This window comes from Arvicola amphibius, chromosome 3, assembly GCF_903992535.2.
Source record: "Arvicola amphibius chromosome 3, mArvAmp1.2, whole genome shotgun sequence".
Taxonomy (NCBI): Eukaryota; Metazoa; Chordata; class Mammalia; order Rodentia; family Cricetidae; genus Arvicola; species Arvicola amphibius.
The window spans coordinates 103,937,557-103,951,821 of record NC_052049.1 but is presented as its reverse complement, the minus strand read 5'-3'; the positions used below and the strand labels follow the sequence as shown (position 1 = coordinate 103,951,821).

Sequence of the window (14,265 nt, the reverse complement as noted above, 5' to 3'; positions counted from 1 at the left end):
GCTAACATGGTCATTCCATGATGAGGGATGTGCACATACACTTCATGCATTTTCTATTTACACAAGCAGACTCTTGCATTTATCTTTCCAGCATCCTGGAGACACACTCCAGTGCAGCCCCCTCCTGCTGCAACTCTGGCTCAATCAAAGTTTTTCCTTCTCTAGTTTCGATCTCTAGCATTAGCAGAACAGTTTGAGCTCATAGCATGAAAACAGGAAGAAAATCAAGGGGCCACTGTGTGCTGCTGATGGTAAGATTACCTTACAGGTCACGTACATCATAAGCACCACCTGAAGCAAGGAAATATGAGGGGAATAAGGAAATAATTTTTAAGTCACAGAAGGATTTGGTGTATTGCCAATGTGGGAGGAGCTTACTCTGAGATCTGCTTCTGGGCACCCAGTGCCCATTGTCGTTGTCTGAGTGGACTATAAATTCACTAGAGGCTGTCTAGTTTTTTCTGGGAGTGATCTCTGACCACCAGATGTCTGGCAGTAACATAGCCTGCTGCAAGAGTCTGCTCAGCAGAAATGGAAAACCTACTGAAGCTGTGTCTCTTTCTTCTCTGCTTTGAAACCAGTATGTACCACCTACAAATAACTTCCTTATCTGCTGTTGGTAGAAATTTTAAAAGTTAAAAACCACCTCTTACTTCACCCTGCTTTGTCTGTGGTGTTAAGACATGTTGTTGACTTGAGCACATCTGTTAGGCAAACACACGGTGTCAAACACACGGTGTGGCTAAGCTATCCAGAGGTCCGGTGACCTAGGCGTCCATTGGAAAGTGACAGAGTGTCACCCATCTCCTCTAAGCAGTCTTTATCTTTGCAGCTTTCACGATAAAGTGTGTACTGTGTCCGTCTTACAAAAATGAGGAGTGTGTTGATGGGATTCAGACGTGTACTACACAACCTGGTGAAACTTGTATGATCCGCAGAACCTGGCATTCGGGTAACCGTAAGTGTGTGCTCTGTGCTCTGGATAACTGCCATTTCTCCTTCAGGATTCCAAGCACCATCTGTAAGGTATCATACTTAAAGAAAAGGGGTCAACTGATATCTAGGTATGATATACCGAACCTTGTGTTGGGGGTCAACATTTGTCAACGGTAAAGCTAAGCATATCTTCAGTAAATGGGGCTTCTCTCCACCATTGTATTGATATATTCGTCAGTCCTTAATCAGCAACAGCTCTGCTATTTAGGGTTCGTCTTGGTTAATTTTCTATTCCCATGACAAAACAGCACAGTCAAGCAACTTATAAAGAAAACACTTAATTTGGGGCTGACTCAAAGTCCCAGAGGTAAATCCATGATGATCATGGTAGATATCATGGCAGCAAGCAGAAAGGCACGGCACTGGGGCAGGTACTAGAACTTACATACTAGTCACAACCATGAGGCAGAGAGAGAGACAGAGAGAGAGAGAGAGAGAGAGAGAGAGAGAGAGAGAGAGAGAGAGAGAGAGAGAGAGAGACAGAGAGATTGAGAATGGCATTGACTTTTGAAACACCAAGCCTCATCCCCAGTGACACACTTCCTTTAAGACCCCACTTCCTAATTCTTCCCAAACACTTCAACCAACTGAGGAGCAAGCTTTGAAATATTCAACCCAATGAGGGCTATTCTAATTCAAGCCACAACAGAGTTCAAAAGTACAAATTATCAGTCCTTAAATGTGCCATTTATCACATTCTGCCCTGGTGACTTTTGCTTTTCTAATGTTCATTGACCCTTCAGCCTGGAATCACCTTCTCTAGAAAACGACACCTTGGTGCTTCCCAAGGTGTCCTTCCTGCTTCATCTATCATCTGGCATCTCTCATGGTGTGTCTTTCATGTCATTCCACAGAATCTGGTTCTTGCTGGCTAATATTATCGTCATCTTTCTCTTCCCAATCACTCACCACTGAGTCTGGATCCCAGCATGTATTAGGAAGATATTTATGTATGTCTGATTGAGGGGAAAGGATGCTATGTATCTTGACATGTAGCGCCTCAAGCTCACCACTAAGCACATGTGTCTTCTGTAGTAAAGGCTCTTAGGTTAAGGGGCTTTTTCCAGATATAGCCTAAAGGCATGTGACAGGAAGGTCAATATGGAACACTACCTGCTATTGAAGAAAATTCTTTCATTGAAATCTTTCTCCATTTCCAAAATACTCGGATATGAGGTTGTATCGTGGCTTTCAAAATTATATCTTTTTTTCTATCTTCTTCCACAGATAATAAGCTGGAAAGTGCGGAGATGAGGTGCACAAAATTCTGTAAATTTAATGAAAAATATTCTGGAGGTCTAACAATACATACATCCTGCTGCAGTTCTGAAGATTTCTGCAATGACATTGATTTGCCAATGGTGATGACTTAGTGTAAGTTAGCTTCATCATTCATTTCCTTCACTTCCTGTCTTTCTTTTCTTCCCTTGGGTTTCATAGTTTTCTGGGCTAGAGATTTTTGTAAGCCTCGTATTTTTGCAAGTCACAGAACCTGAACAGAAAGTTCTTGATATTGTGTAAGTATATCTGATTATATTGTCTATGTTTTATTCTTGATATTCTCTAGCCCTCGTCACCACGAATGTAGCTTGAGTCAGGGCAATAGCACAAGCAAGTGCATGCAAACTCACAATGCATAAGAAAAATTGGCCAAAACAACTTGTCAGTGGGCCAAAAGTACAGTAACTGATGACAGGCACTCCTAGCCAATCACAACACACCAGCAGCAACTGCCAGTTTCAAAAGGACCAACCAAAAACATTTCTGTGGCAGTTTAATTTCCCTAACCCATAAAAACCTCCGACCTTCTTACAATAAAGAACTTCTGTATTGGAATCTCTCAGAGTCTGTGTCATTACCTCTGCATCTTCTCACCCCCTGTCCCCTGGGAAATAGGAATAGCACAACAGGCAGCAGCAACAAGTCTGCAACAACTGACACCCAACATGGATGGACCTTTCCCTTTTGCTTGCTTTTTGGGTCCTCCTTACCCTCTTTCAGGCATTTTTTTTTGCTTGCTGCCCGCACTGCTGTCCCCATCCCAACTCTCCACCAACTTCCTGAGTTCACTCCTTTGGCTGTTTTCAGTGAGTTGACTCCTATTTTCATTTTCTAAGCCCTTGGTGAGTTGGGGCTTTCTTTCCTATACTTACATTCTCTTTTCTTTTTCCATTTATCTTCCTGGTTAGGAACTCTCCATCCTGACTCAGTTCTTCCCAGTACCTCCACATAAGAACTGGACACCCAGGAGGTAGAACCAACAAGGGACTCTCCAACCAGTCCTTTTCACCCAGAGACACTGTGTGAGCAGATGAACGCAACCTAACAAACCACAGATGTCCCTCACTATAAGCAATACACTCAGCTTGTGTATCCCTTCCATCCTTGTTCTTGAGCTGACTCCCTCATAGCCTGAGAGCAACTAATGACTTTTGCCTAGGGCCACTCTCCAGGATTGTCTAAAGGATCTCTTGTTTTATAGGGAGTCCCATCTGCTCTGTGGAGTGTTGACTGTTGGACTTCTTCTCCTAGTCTCTCGTCTCAAAAAAATCTGGTTATGAGAACCAGTTAAGAGCCATTAGGATAGTAGCTAATTTCTTAATTCATGGAAAGGCTTTAGCTGTTCGACTGTGGTTGAATTCTCTTTACCATCTGGGATTGGAATGTTCTCCTTAGATGGCAGCTGCTTTCATTAGTTTGACCCTGGAGCTGAGCATGGGGACTGAGATGCAGTTGTTGCCATTTGCCCAGTGTGTTCTGGCTGCTTTCCCATTCTTGGACAAAGAAAGTGGTAGACAGATCCAATGACTTGACTTGTGTTAAGTTGCCTAGGTTCTAATTAAATGTTTACATCTAGGCAAGGGTAAACTAGGTAAAAGCTTGTGTAAATTTTAAGGGGACAAATAAAATTGCTGATGGAGGAGCCTAGCCTGTTCCAGCAAATACAAGGACACTATCATGGTCATAATTATGTGGTCTACCCTATGGTTGCCTGTTGCTAGCATTCCTGGCAATCCTGTATGTGTTCTGATATGGGATATGTGTTAGGGGTGTCCTCTGAACTGTAATAAGTCTTGATTAGTTTGCATGGTTTTGGAGATGGAATCCTTTGGGAGACTATAATTTTGAAAAAGATAGTATTTTTGCATGTTTGTGTGGTATAGTGGCTATCTGAGAAAATATTTATGGGTTCTGATTGAGTCATTTCCAATAGTTTAGGATATAAGAGCTAGATAGGAATATGATTAAGCTATTGGCCAAACAGTATTGCAAATAATATGGTCTCTGTGTGATTATTTTGGGAGTCTGGGCAGCTGGGAAATGAATAATCTGTCTCTCCAAACAAATTGGCGCCTAACACAATGAATCTTGGTTTACTGATAGAAATTTAAGGTCAATTTTGTTATATGTATATTTCTGCTTTTGATTAAGATATTTTCTTTGTGTAGCTCATTTAAAAATGTAATGTATAATTAAGAAATACAGGTTAATAGATAGTCATCGATAATCGTCAAGCTTGTAGTCATGTTAGGCTCTCTATATGTACAGAGATCTATTTCAGATGCATACTTATTCTTCAAACCTTCAAAGACTAACAGAATATGGCATTTAAAATGTTTTAAGAACTTGGACTTTTCTCAACACTGAGATATGTCTGCTGCTAGCAACACCAATTACTTCCAGAGAAAGATGGGCATTGAAGAGGCTCCTTCTAGAGTTTGTTAGTCATTTGGGCAAAAAACTGCTCTTTTCTGGGATGCTGGATCATATGCTGTATGAACTGGACATGCAGGACCCACAGAAAAATGACTGCTAAAGTTGCCTAGAGAAAGTTCCTGATGAAAGGGTCTTCCAGACATTTTGCAGGACACAGAAGAAAGTGACCGACAAACTGCCAATAGAGGCGAAACAGTCTTTCACATTTTGCACTTCATAGAAAGTCTGTCAGATACTATGGGCTTGTAGGCTGAGGATGAATGCCCCAATGTTATAGAAGAACTTTGGGTGACTGTCTAGGCAGCGAGATGTCTCTGTCAATTTTAGAGCTTTGGAAGTTGCTTACAATGCACTTCCTGTTAACTTAGGTAATATTATATCCTTCTGGAGTCTTTGATGGAGTTGAGGAATGGATAGTCATAATTATAGTTTTTCTTAGTTATGATAAAAGATAAAGTAGATATAAATATTGTAACTTTAATTCTTGCTTGATAACTATTTTATTATATTTGATTTTGCTATTTAAAGTTAAAACCTTAATTTTTATTTAAATACAAAATGGGAGGTGATGTGGGAGGTGATGTATGCTGTGAATATGTTTTATTACCATTGGTTAATAAAGAAGCTGCTTTGGGCCAGTGCAAGGCAGAATAGATAGAACTAGGTGGGGGGAAACTAACCTGAATGCTGAGAGAAAGAAGGCAGAGTCAGTGAGATGCCTAGTAGCCTCACCGGAGACAGAAAGTTCCACTAGGGACAGGACTTTACCCAGTAAGCCACAGCCACGTGGCAATATACAGATTAATGGAGATGGGTTAGTTTAGGATATAAGAGTTAGCTAGAAACCTGCTTAAGCTATTGGTCAAACAGTATTGCAAATAATATAGTTTCTGCATGATTATTTCAGTTCCTGGCAGCCAGGAACAAACAAGCAGCCTCCTACTACAGTCCTTTCTTTGTGGCAAAAGTAAGTTGCTGGGCAAGAAAATGCTCTTGCCTAGACAGCTGACAGTATGTTGTCCTAATTGGACAATCAGGACACAAAAGAAAGTGACTGTCAAACATTGTCAAGATAAGGAAGAACAGCTTTTCAGAATATCCTGCTTCACAGAAAAGTCTGCCTGATATGCTAGGAGTGTAGGCTGAAGAGGGATACCTCAATGTTGCAGAAGAACTGTGGGTGACTGTCCAGGAAGCTGTTTCTGTCATTTCTCATAATTTTTGAAAATTGCTTGCCTGCTGTTCCTGCTTCCTCAGATAATATTATTTCCTTATTGGGTCTCTGGGAAAGTTGAAGTTTAGATAGTTATAGTTATCCTTGTTTGCCAGATGCAGAAAGCAAGTTATGATAGGAAGTAAATTAGGTTCAAGACATCAGATTTACCAAGATAGGATAGATAATGGAGAATTTTCTCTGAATTTGTCAAATGCAAATGGACTAGACATTGTTGATGCATTTATTGCATGTATATATAGTTATTGCAGTTATTGTATACTTTTTCTTATATTAGCTATAGCCTTCTTTGGAAATATAGTGGCATATTATTTGTGTTTTAATAAATAAAGCTTGCTTGAAGATCAGTGCAGAACAACCACACTAGTCAGCCATACTGGCCAGGCAATGGCTGTAAACACCTTTAATCCCAGCATCCACACTAGTTAACCATAGAGGCACGGTGGTGGTGCTGCACACCTTTAATCCCAGCACTAGAGGAGAATATGAAACAGGAGGAGACAGGTCTCATGGTCAGTCTCTGTCTGAGGATTTGTAGAGAAAAAATCACCCATTTTTGGTCTGAAGTAGAGGTAAGAGCCAGTGGCTGGCTGCTTTGCTTTTTTGATCTTCAGCTTGAACCCCAATATCTATCTCTGTGTTTCTATTATTTGTACTACACATGGGAACAAGCCCTATGCCCAGAACAAAAGGTAAATTAACCCAGACAACAAAAAATAAACCGGGCTCAAGAACAACATCCCTTCGCTCAGGAGAAACAACAAGAACTAATGCAATGAAACTAAATTCCTTAGCTTTGTGGACAAGAGGATCATCAGACAAATGTCTGATGTTGACCTTACTCATGAAAAGCAATCCCTTCAGAGGCATCCCAGATACTGAGGCATATCATTTAGTTATTAGTCAAGAGCAATGACCAATGCATAGAGGTCCACCTTTATAAGGTCTTGGAGGCCAACGGAATTCTTCAAAAAGTACTAAAGTCTTAACTTGAATTAATGAAGATTTTTCTTCATTGACACTGGTCTGTAGTGCAGAGACATATTAAAACAAATGTAAGCAGTACTTACCACAGCATGAGTCATACAATAATTTATAATATATGAAAGTATAAGCCCCCTAATTGGGGTCATTGATCCAGGGCCATCCATACAGTCTTTAAAACTGCAGTGGGTCTCTAATGACCCCAAATGGATTGATTAATGACCCCTTTTTGGGGAATATTAAAGCAGGCCCAACTTCTAGTACAGGACCAATTGCATCTAAAACATACAAAAGATTCAGTCCTTGGAACACTCCTAATTTTGTAATTCATAAAAAGACAAAGAATAAATTTAGACTATTATATGATCTTAGAGGCATAAATGCTATTATAAAAACAATGGGCTCTCTAGTCAGGGCTCCCTGCTCTTACTCTGATTCCTCAAGGGCATTACATTACTATACTTAAAAGACTGTTTTTTTCTCTCTTTATTTACATCATGATAATAAGGAGTGTTTTACATTCTTCATTTCTACTTTAGATAGTCAACAGCCAATGACCTATTATCAGTGAAAGATTCTACCATAAGGGATGAAGAATAGCCTCACTATATATCAATATTATGTTCATAAATCATTTAACCTGGTGCTGATTAAATTTCCTGAGGTATTGGTCATTCATTATATGGATGACATTCTCCTCACCTCTCATTCAGTCAATACTTAAATGAATGCTTAACTTTCATGGTAAATAAACTAAGAGCTCAAAATTTAGACATCGCTCCAGATAAAATATGAAAGCAACCACCTTATAATTATTTAGGCTATATTGTCACTCAACAATAAATTCAACGTCATGTTCTTATTTTGAAACTTCCTAAGCACTGCACCCTCAATTATTTACAAAAGGAATTGGGGCCTTGTCAATTGGTTACATCCTTGCCTGCCTATCACTGCTAAGGATTTGGCATCACTCTTTTTTCCAAGACAGGGTTCCTCTGTAGCTTTGGAGCCTGTCCTGAAACTAGATCTTGTAAACCAGGTTGGCCTGGAGCTCACAGAGACCTGCCTGCCTCTCCCAGGTGCTGGAATTAAAGGCGTGTGCCACAACCGCCCAGCTTGAAACCACACTTTAAGTTACTTTCTGGAGACTATCACTTAAATTCTACAAGAAGTATAACACCTGAAGCAGAGCAGGTTCTTAGTTTATTAAAATAATGCTGCTGCTAAAGTGATAACTCATAGAATTAATCATTTACCTTTTATAAATTACTTATCCTTCCTTCCTCTTCATCTCCTACTGAAAGTATGTATCAACAAGTTAATGGTATTACAGAAATTTATGCATGTTATAATTATCCACAATGATGTGTAACTGCTTATTTATTAGAAATTATAAACTTAATAATGATGGGAAGAACATGCCTAAAACAACTTACCCATAGAACCTACTATAAATATCACTGTGCCACTAGATAAAATTCAGATTGGTTACTTGTTCCACATTGATAATAATTGGCAGGTTGTATTAGCATGTTACATGCAATATATAGATAATCATCATTCTAAAAATCCTTTTAAAGATTTTTTTGAAGGTACTTCATGGGTATTGCCTAAAATCATATCTAAAACTCCTACAAAGATTGCTTTAAATGCTTTTACAGATGACTCTTCAAAAGACCAAGAAGATCATATTTTGTACCCAAATTTTACCTGCTGTTTAAGAAACACTGTCCTCACCATGGATTGCAGGTCAACCGTCTGAACTTGCCATACCAACCAGGTTTTATTAGATGTTTCTCAGCCGCTGAATATTTTACCTGATACTGCATATTGTGCTCCAACTGTTTCCTTTTTAGAAACTGCAAGACTTAAACCCAGTCCAAGTGCTAATGTTAACTTATATGGATCATGAATCTGCTGACCCAGCCATTTGCAGAGACCATCACAACCACACTTGGCAGAAAGTGTCTACCTGCTGATCCATCTTACTGGCCTTGTTCTGTTGATGCTTAGTTTGAATGATCTATCTGATAGAGGAGTGTCTATGTGTTACTTTCATTGGTTAATAAAGAAACTGCCTTGGCCCTTCGATAGGCAGAAAATTAGGTAGGCGAGAAAACAGAACAGGATGCTGGGTAGAAGGCAGTGAGACAGTTGCCAAGATTCTCCGACCCGAGACAGATGCCATGGAGCCAGCCGCCAGGTCAGACATGCTGAATATTTCCCGCTAAGCCACGATCTCGTGGTGGCATACAGATTATTAGATATGGGTTAGTCGAGATGTGAGAGTTAGCCAATAAGAGGCTGAAACTAATGGGCCAGGCAGTGTTTAAATGAATACAGTTTGTGTGTTGTTATTTCCGGGGCTAAGCTAGCTATGCGGGAGCGGGGCAGGATGAAAAGCAGGCCTGCCCACTGCTCCCATCACTACATCTACCTGAAGATGAGAGTGGAATATTGAAGTAGCCTACTACCACTCTTGTGTCTATGAGACCTTTAAGCACATTCATGTTTATTTTATGATTTGAGAGCCCCAACTCTTGGTGAATATATATTTGCAAGTGTTATGGATTCTTTAAATGCAGCATTATATATTGGACTTCTTTGTCTATTCTGACTAGCTTTGTTTGGACTCTATTGGATAGCTACACCAGATTGTTTTCATCTTTCACTCGCCTGATAGACTGACTTCCACCCTTTCATAAAAAATCTTGGAAAAGAAGTATCAACAAAAATTCACTGAGTTAATAAAACAACTCTGAGAAGAAACCCACAGTAATACAATTGAGTGTAAAATTGTTAGTACGTGAACCTTTTAAATAAGTAATTTGATGATACATAGTACTGAGTTACATAAGAAAATTTCATACAAAATAAAAAATAAAGAGGTTGTCCTTAATAACAAAATTCAAACACTATTCAGAGTTGTACAGCAGATTCTGACCAAATAAAACAAAATAGAAAAATAAAATAAGATAGAAGAATGTTTTATCTCTCGCCACAGACAAAATATAGGAATAATGACCAACTTAGTATCAATGAATGATTGTGACACCTCAATTGTAAACTATTAATAGTTTTCTATTTACACGAATTTGACTACTCAGATAAAGACACAATACCAGTTCTAGAGAACAGAAATATACAGCTTATAACAGAAATATAGCTTAGAACACCCTTGCATGTGACAACAAAACTTTTAATTCCTCCTGTAATTAGAATAGTTTAGCAACCAACCAGATGAGGGTATTTGACCAATTTGGGACTCAATAGAAAAATAAAACTGTGATTTTTGAACATGTTAAATATGGATATCACAGCAGACAGATCTGTATGTGTTTGAGGCCATCCTGGTCTACATAGTGAGTTCCAGGTTAGCCAGGGTTACTTAGTAAGACCTTGGCTCAAGTATGTGTGTGTGCATGTGTGTGTATTTGATATGTAATATATAAATATGTAATGTAATAATTTCATATTGTAAAGTACATTTAATGCTATTAAAATTGAGTGTTCTATGTTGACCTTATGGCAATTCTTTATTGCTAACACCATCTGATGCATTCTGTGCATGATGACAACATTCAGTAACAGGCAATTAAACAGGTCCATCACCAATGGGTGGCAACCTTGAGCAGGGAAACTATCAGCCAAGTAGCCCAGCAGCTATTCACAGCCAAGCCAGACAAGGAGCAACTTCTGAGGTGCTCCAACCCAAGTCCTCTGTTTGGTATTAAAGACTACGTGCTAACACGGTCCTTCCTTTAGATGAGGCATGTACACATACCCTTCACAGATAAGTTTCTGTCTACACAAGCAGTATGCTGTGTTCACCTTTCTAACATCCAGGAGACATTCTCTAAGGTCATCCCACCATGCTACAATTCAGGCTCAATGAAAGTCTTCTTCCAAAAGTCTTCCCTTGACTAGTTTTGTTGTCTATCATTAGCAGGGCACTTTGAAATCATAACATGAAAACAGAGTGATCACCATGTGCTGCTGATGGTAAGATTACCTTACAGGTCATGTAATTCATAAGCACAACCTGAAGCAAGGAAATATGAGGGGAATAAGGAAATAATTTTTTATTTTTTATCTTTTTTGAGGTTTTTTTATTTAATATTTTAAAATTTTTCATCTCCTCCCCTCCTCTTCCCCCTTCCCTCCCCTCCCTTCCACCCATAACCCCACTCCCTCCCTCTCCCGGCCAAAGAGCCAACAGGGTTCCATACCCTGTGTTAAGTCCAAGTTCCTCCCAACTCCCCCCAGGTCCAGGAAGGTGCTCAACCAAACTGACAAGGCTCACACAGAGCTTGTCCATGCCGTAGAGTCCAAGCCCATCGTCATTGTCCTTGGTTTCTCAGTCAGCCTCCACCATCAGCCGGCTGACGGTGAGGAAATAATTTTTGAATCATAGAAGAGGGATTTGGTGTGTTGCCAATGAATGTGGGAGGAGCTTATTCTGAGATCTGCTTCTGGGCACCCAGTGCCCATTGTCATTGTCTGAGTGGACTATAAATTCACTAGAGGCTGTCTAATCTTTTCTGAGAATGATCTCTGACCACCAGCTGTCTGGCAGTAACATAGTCTGCTGCAAGAGTCTGCTCAGGAGAAATGGAAAACCTACTGAAGCTGTGTCTCTTTCTTCTCTGCTTTGAAACTGGTAAGTATTGCCTGCAGGTTGCTACCTTATCTACTGAAGAAAGGCAAGTAAATCATCTCTTTACTTCACCCTGCTTTGTCTGTGGTGTTAGGACATATTGACTGGAACACATGTTAGCAATACATGGGTTCAGCCAAGTGATCCAGAGGTCCAGTGACCTATGCTTTTGTTGGGAAGTGACTGTGGCACCCATCTCCTCTAAGCAGTCTTTATCTTTGCAGCTCTCACTCTACAGTGTGTACTGTGTAAGTCTTACAAAAACAGGAAATGTGTTGATGGGAATCAGACATGCACTGCACAACCTGATGAAATCTGTATTATCCGCAGAACCTGGTATGCATCTGATTGTAAGTATGTGCTCTATGCTCTGGAGAATTTCTCCTTCAGGATGCCAAGTACCATCTCTATGATATTGTACTTAAAGAAAAGGGGTCAACTGATATCCGGGTATCATATTCTGAACCTTGTGCTGGGGTCAACACATGTCAATGGTAAAGCTAAGAATATGCTAAGTGAATGAGGCTTCTCTTCATCACTGTGTTGATATATTCATCAGTCTTCTGGTTCCCAACAGCTCTGCTATTTAGGGTCTGTCTTGGTTAACTTTCCATTACCATGACAAAACACCATGACCAATACAACTTATCAAAGAAAAGAATTTATTTTGGGGTTGACTCAAAGTTCCAGAGGGGTAAAGTTCTTGTCCATCATAGTGGGGAACATGATAGCATGCAGGCAGACATGGTGCTGGGTAATAGTTGACAGCTTACATCCTGTGACCCACCATGAGAGAGAGAAAGAGAGTGAGTGACAATCAGAATGGCACTGGCTTTTGAAACCTCAAACACAGTCCCAGTGACATGCCTTCTCTAAGAAGAGCACACCTCCTAATCCTACACAAACAGTTAAGCAGGTGAGGACCAAGCATTCAAACAGTCAAGCTTATGAGGGCCATTTTCACTGAAGCCCCCACATGGCCCTGTTGATGATGGGAGCAGCAGGCCACTTCGCGCCACCTGGCTAGCTTTACCCGAAATAATTACATGGAAACTGTATTCTTTTAAACACTGCCTGGCCCATTAGTTCTAGCCTCTTATTGGCTAATTCTCACATCTTGATTAACCCATTTCTAATAATCTGTATAGTACCATGAGGTGGCGTCTTACCAGGAAGGATCTTAACCTGCATCAATCTTGGAGAGGAGAGCTATAGTGCCTGCCTGAGGAGTCTGCCTCACTTTCCTTCTTCCCAGCATTCTGTTCTGTCTACTCCACCCACCTAATTTTCTGTATTAAAGGGTCAAGGTAGTTTCTTTATTAACCAATGAAAGTAACACATAGACAGATGACCCTCCTACATCATGGCCCAAAGGCTATAAACTATCAAAGTACCTAAATACGTCATTTCTCACCATCTGTCATGGCAGCTTCTACTTTCTAATGTTTGTTGAGTTCTATCTTAGAGTTACCTTCTCTGCAAAACATTTCCTTATTGAAAGGACACCTTGGTGCTTCTCAAGTCTTCCTGCTTCATCTGTCTCTGGGCATCTTTCATAGTGCATCCTTCTTGTCATTCCATATCAAGAGCTAATATGGCATTATTCTCTGCCTGCCACAGAATCTGGATATCAGCATATAGTGCAAAAGTCCTTTGTGCCCATCTACTTGACAGGGAGAGGATTCTATATGCCTCAACATCCAGAACCTAACGCTCAACATTAAATGGATGTTTCTACTAGGAAAAGCTCAGAGGAAACAGAATTTCCAGGTGTGACTTTGGAGCATGTGGCACAATGGCCAATGTAGAATATATATATATATATATATATATATATATATATATATATATATATATATATATATATATAATTTATATGTGTAAGTTATAACATGTAATATGTACATATATACATATATAATTTCTGTTACTGAGAAAAATTCTTTCCATGCAGGCATTCTCATTTCAAATGTACTTGAATATGAGGTCATTTTCTGGTTCTCAAAATTATATATAAATTATTTGTTTGCTTCCTTCTTCCGCAGATGAGAATTTGCAAAGTGCAGAGTCTGGGTGCAATAAATCATGTGAACTAGATGAAAAGTTTTCTGGAGATCTAATAATACACACGCAGTGCTGCGATGATGATTTCTGTAATGACATCAATTTACCAATTATGATGACTTAAGGTGAGCTAGTTTCAATTGACCTCATCAGTCCCTTCCTCTCCTCCTGGTCTAAGTTTTCTTCCTCTTGGCTTTATTTTTACTCTGGACTAGAGATTTATCTGAGACTCCGAATTGTGCAAGTCACAGAACCTGGGGAAAGACAGAAGTTCCTTGGTCTTCTGAGTGTATATATGACCATAAAGCCTAATTCTTAACCCTTGGTATCCCCTGCCCTCATCACTCTGAGAATAGCTGACTCTGCGTTTCTATCAATGCATTCATGACCTCAGTGTGGATTGGCAAGTAAGATGAATAGATAAAAGGATAGTAGAGGGTCAGAACGACGATGGACAAGCTGAGTAGCCTTTGTACAACACATGCTTTAGGAACTTAGTTTCACCAGGAAACAACTTAAAGGAGGAAAGATTATTGTGGATCATAGTTTCAGTCCTTCATTGTCTTACTCCATTTCTATGGTCCTGTGTTGAAACTAAACATCATGGCAGAAT

General features: G+C 39.7%; 2 protein-coding genes across 2 annotated transcripts; both read left to right on the top strand.

The window, feature by feature from the left end:
- The first annotated feature begins 531 nt into the window (after positions 1 to 531).
- Positions 532 to 2,369, top strand: LOC119808852 (prostate and testis expressed protein 3-like). Its single transcript, XM_038321329.1, has 3 exons — positions 532 to 580; positions 833 to 958; positions 2,224 to 2,369. Exons 1-3 carry the CDS (start codon positions 532 to 534, stop codon positions 2,367 to 2,369), a joined length of 321 nt encoding a protein of 106 aa, XP_038177257.1.
- A 9,173-nt stretch (positions 2,370 to 11,542) lies between these two features.
- On the top strand, positions 11,543 to 13,776 carry LOC119809313 (lymphocyte antigen 6B-like). The gene is made up of 3 exons (XM_038322160.1): positions 11,543 to 11,591; positions 11,813 to 11,938; positions 13,634 to 13,776. The coding sequence occupies exons 1-3, from the start codon at positions 11,543 to 11,545 to the stop codon at positions 13,774 to 13,776; spliced, it is 318 nt and encodes a 105-aa protein (XP_038178088.1).
- The last annotated feature ends 489 nt before the right edge of the window (positions 13,777 to 14,265 follow it).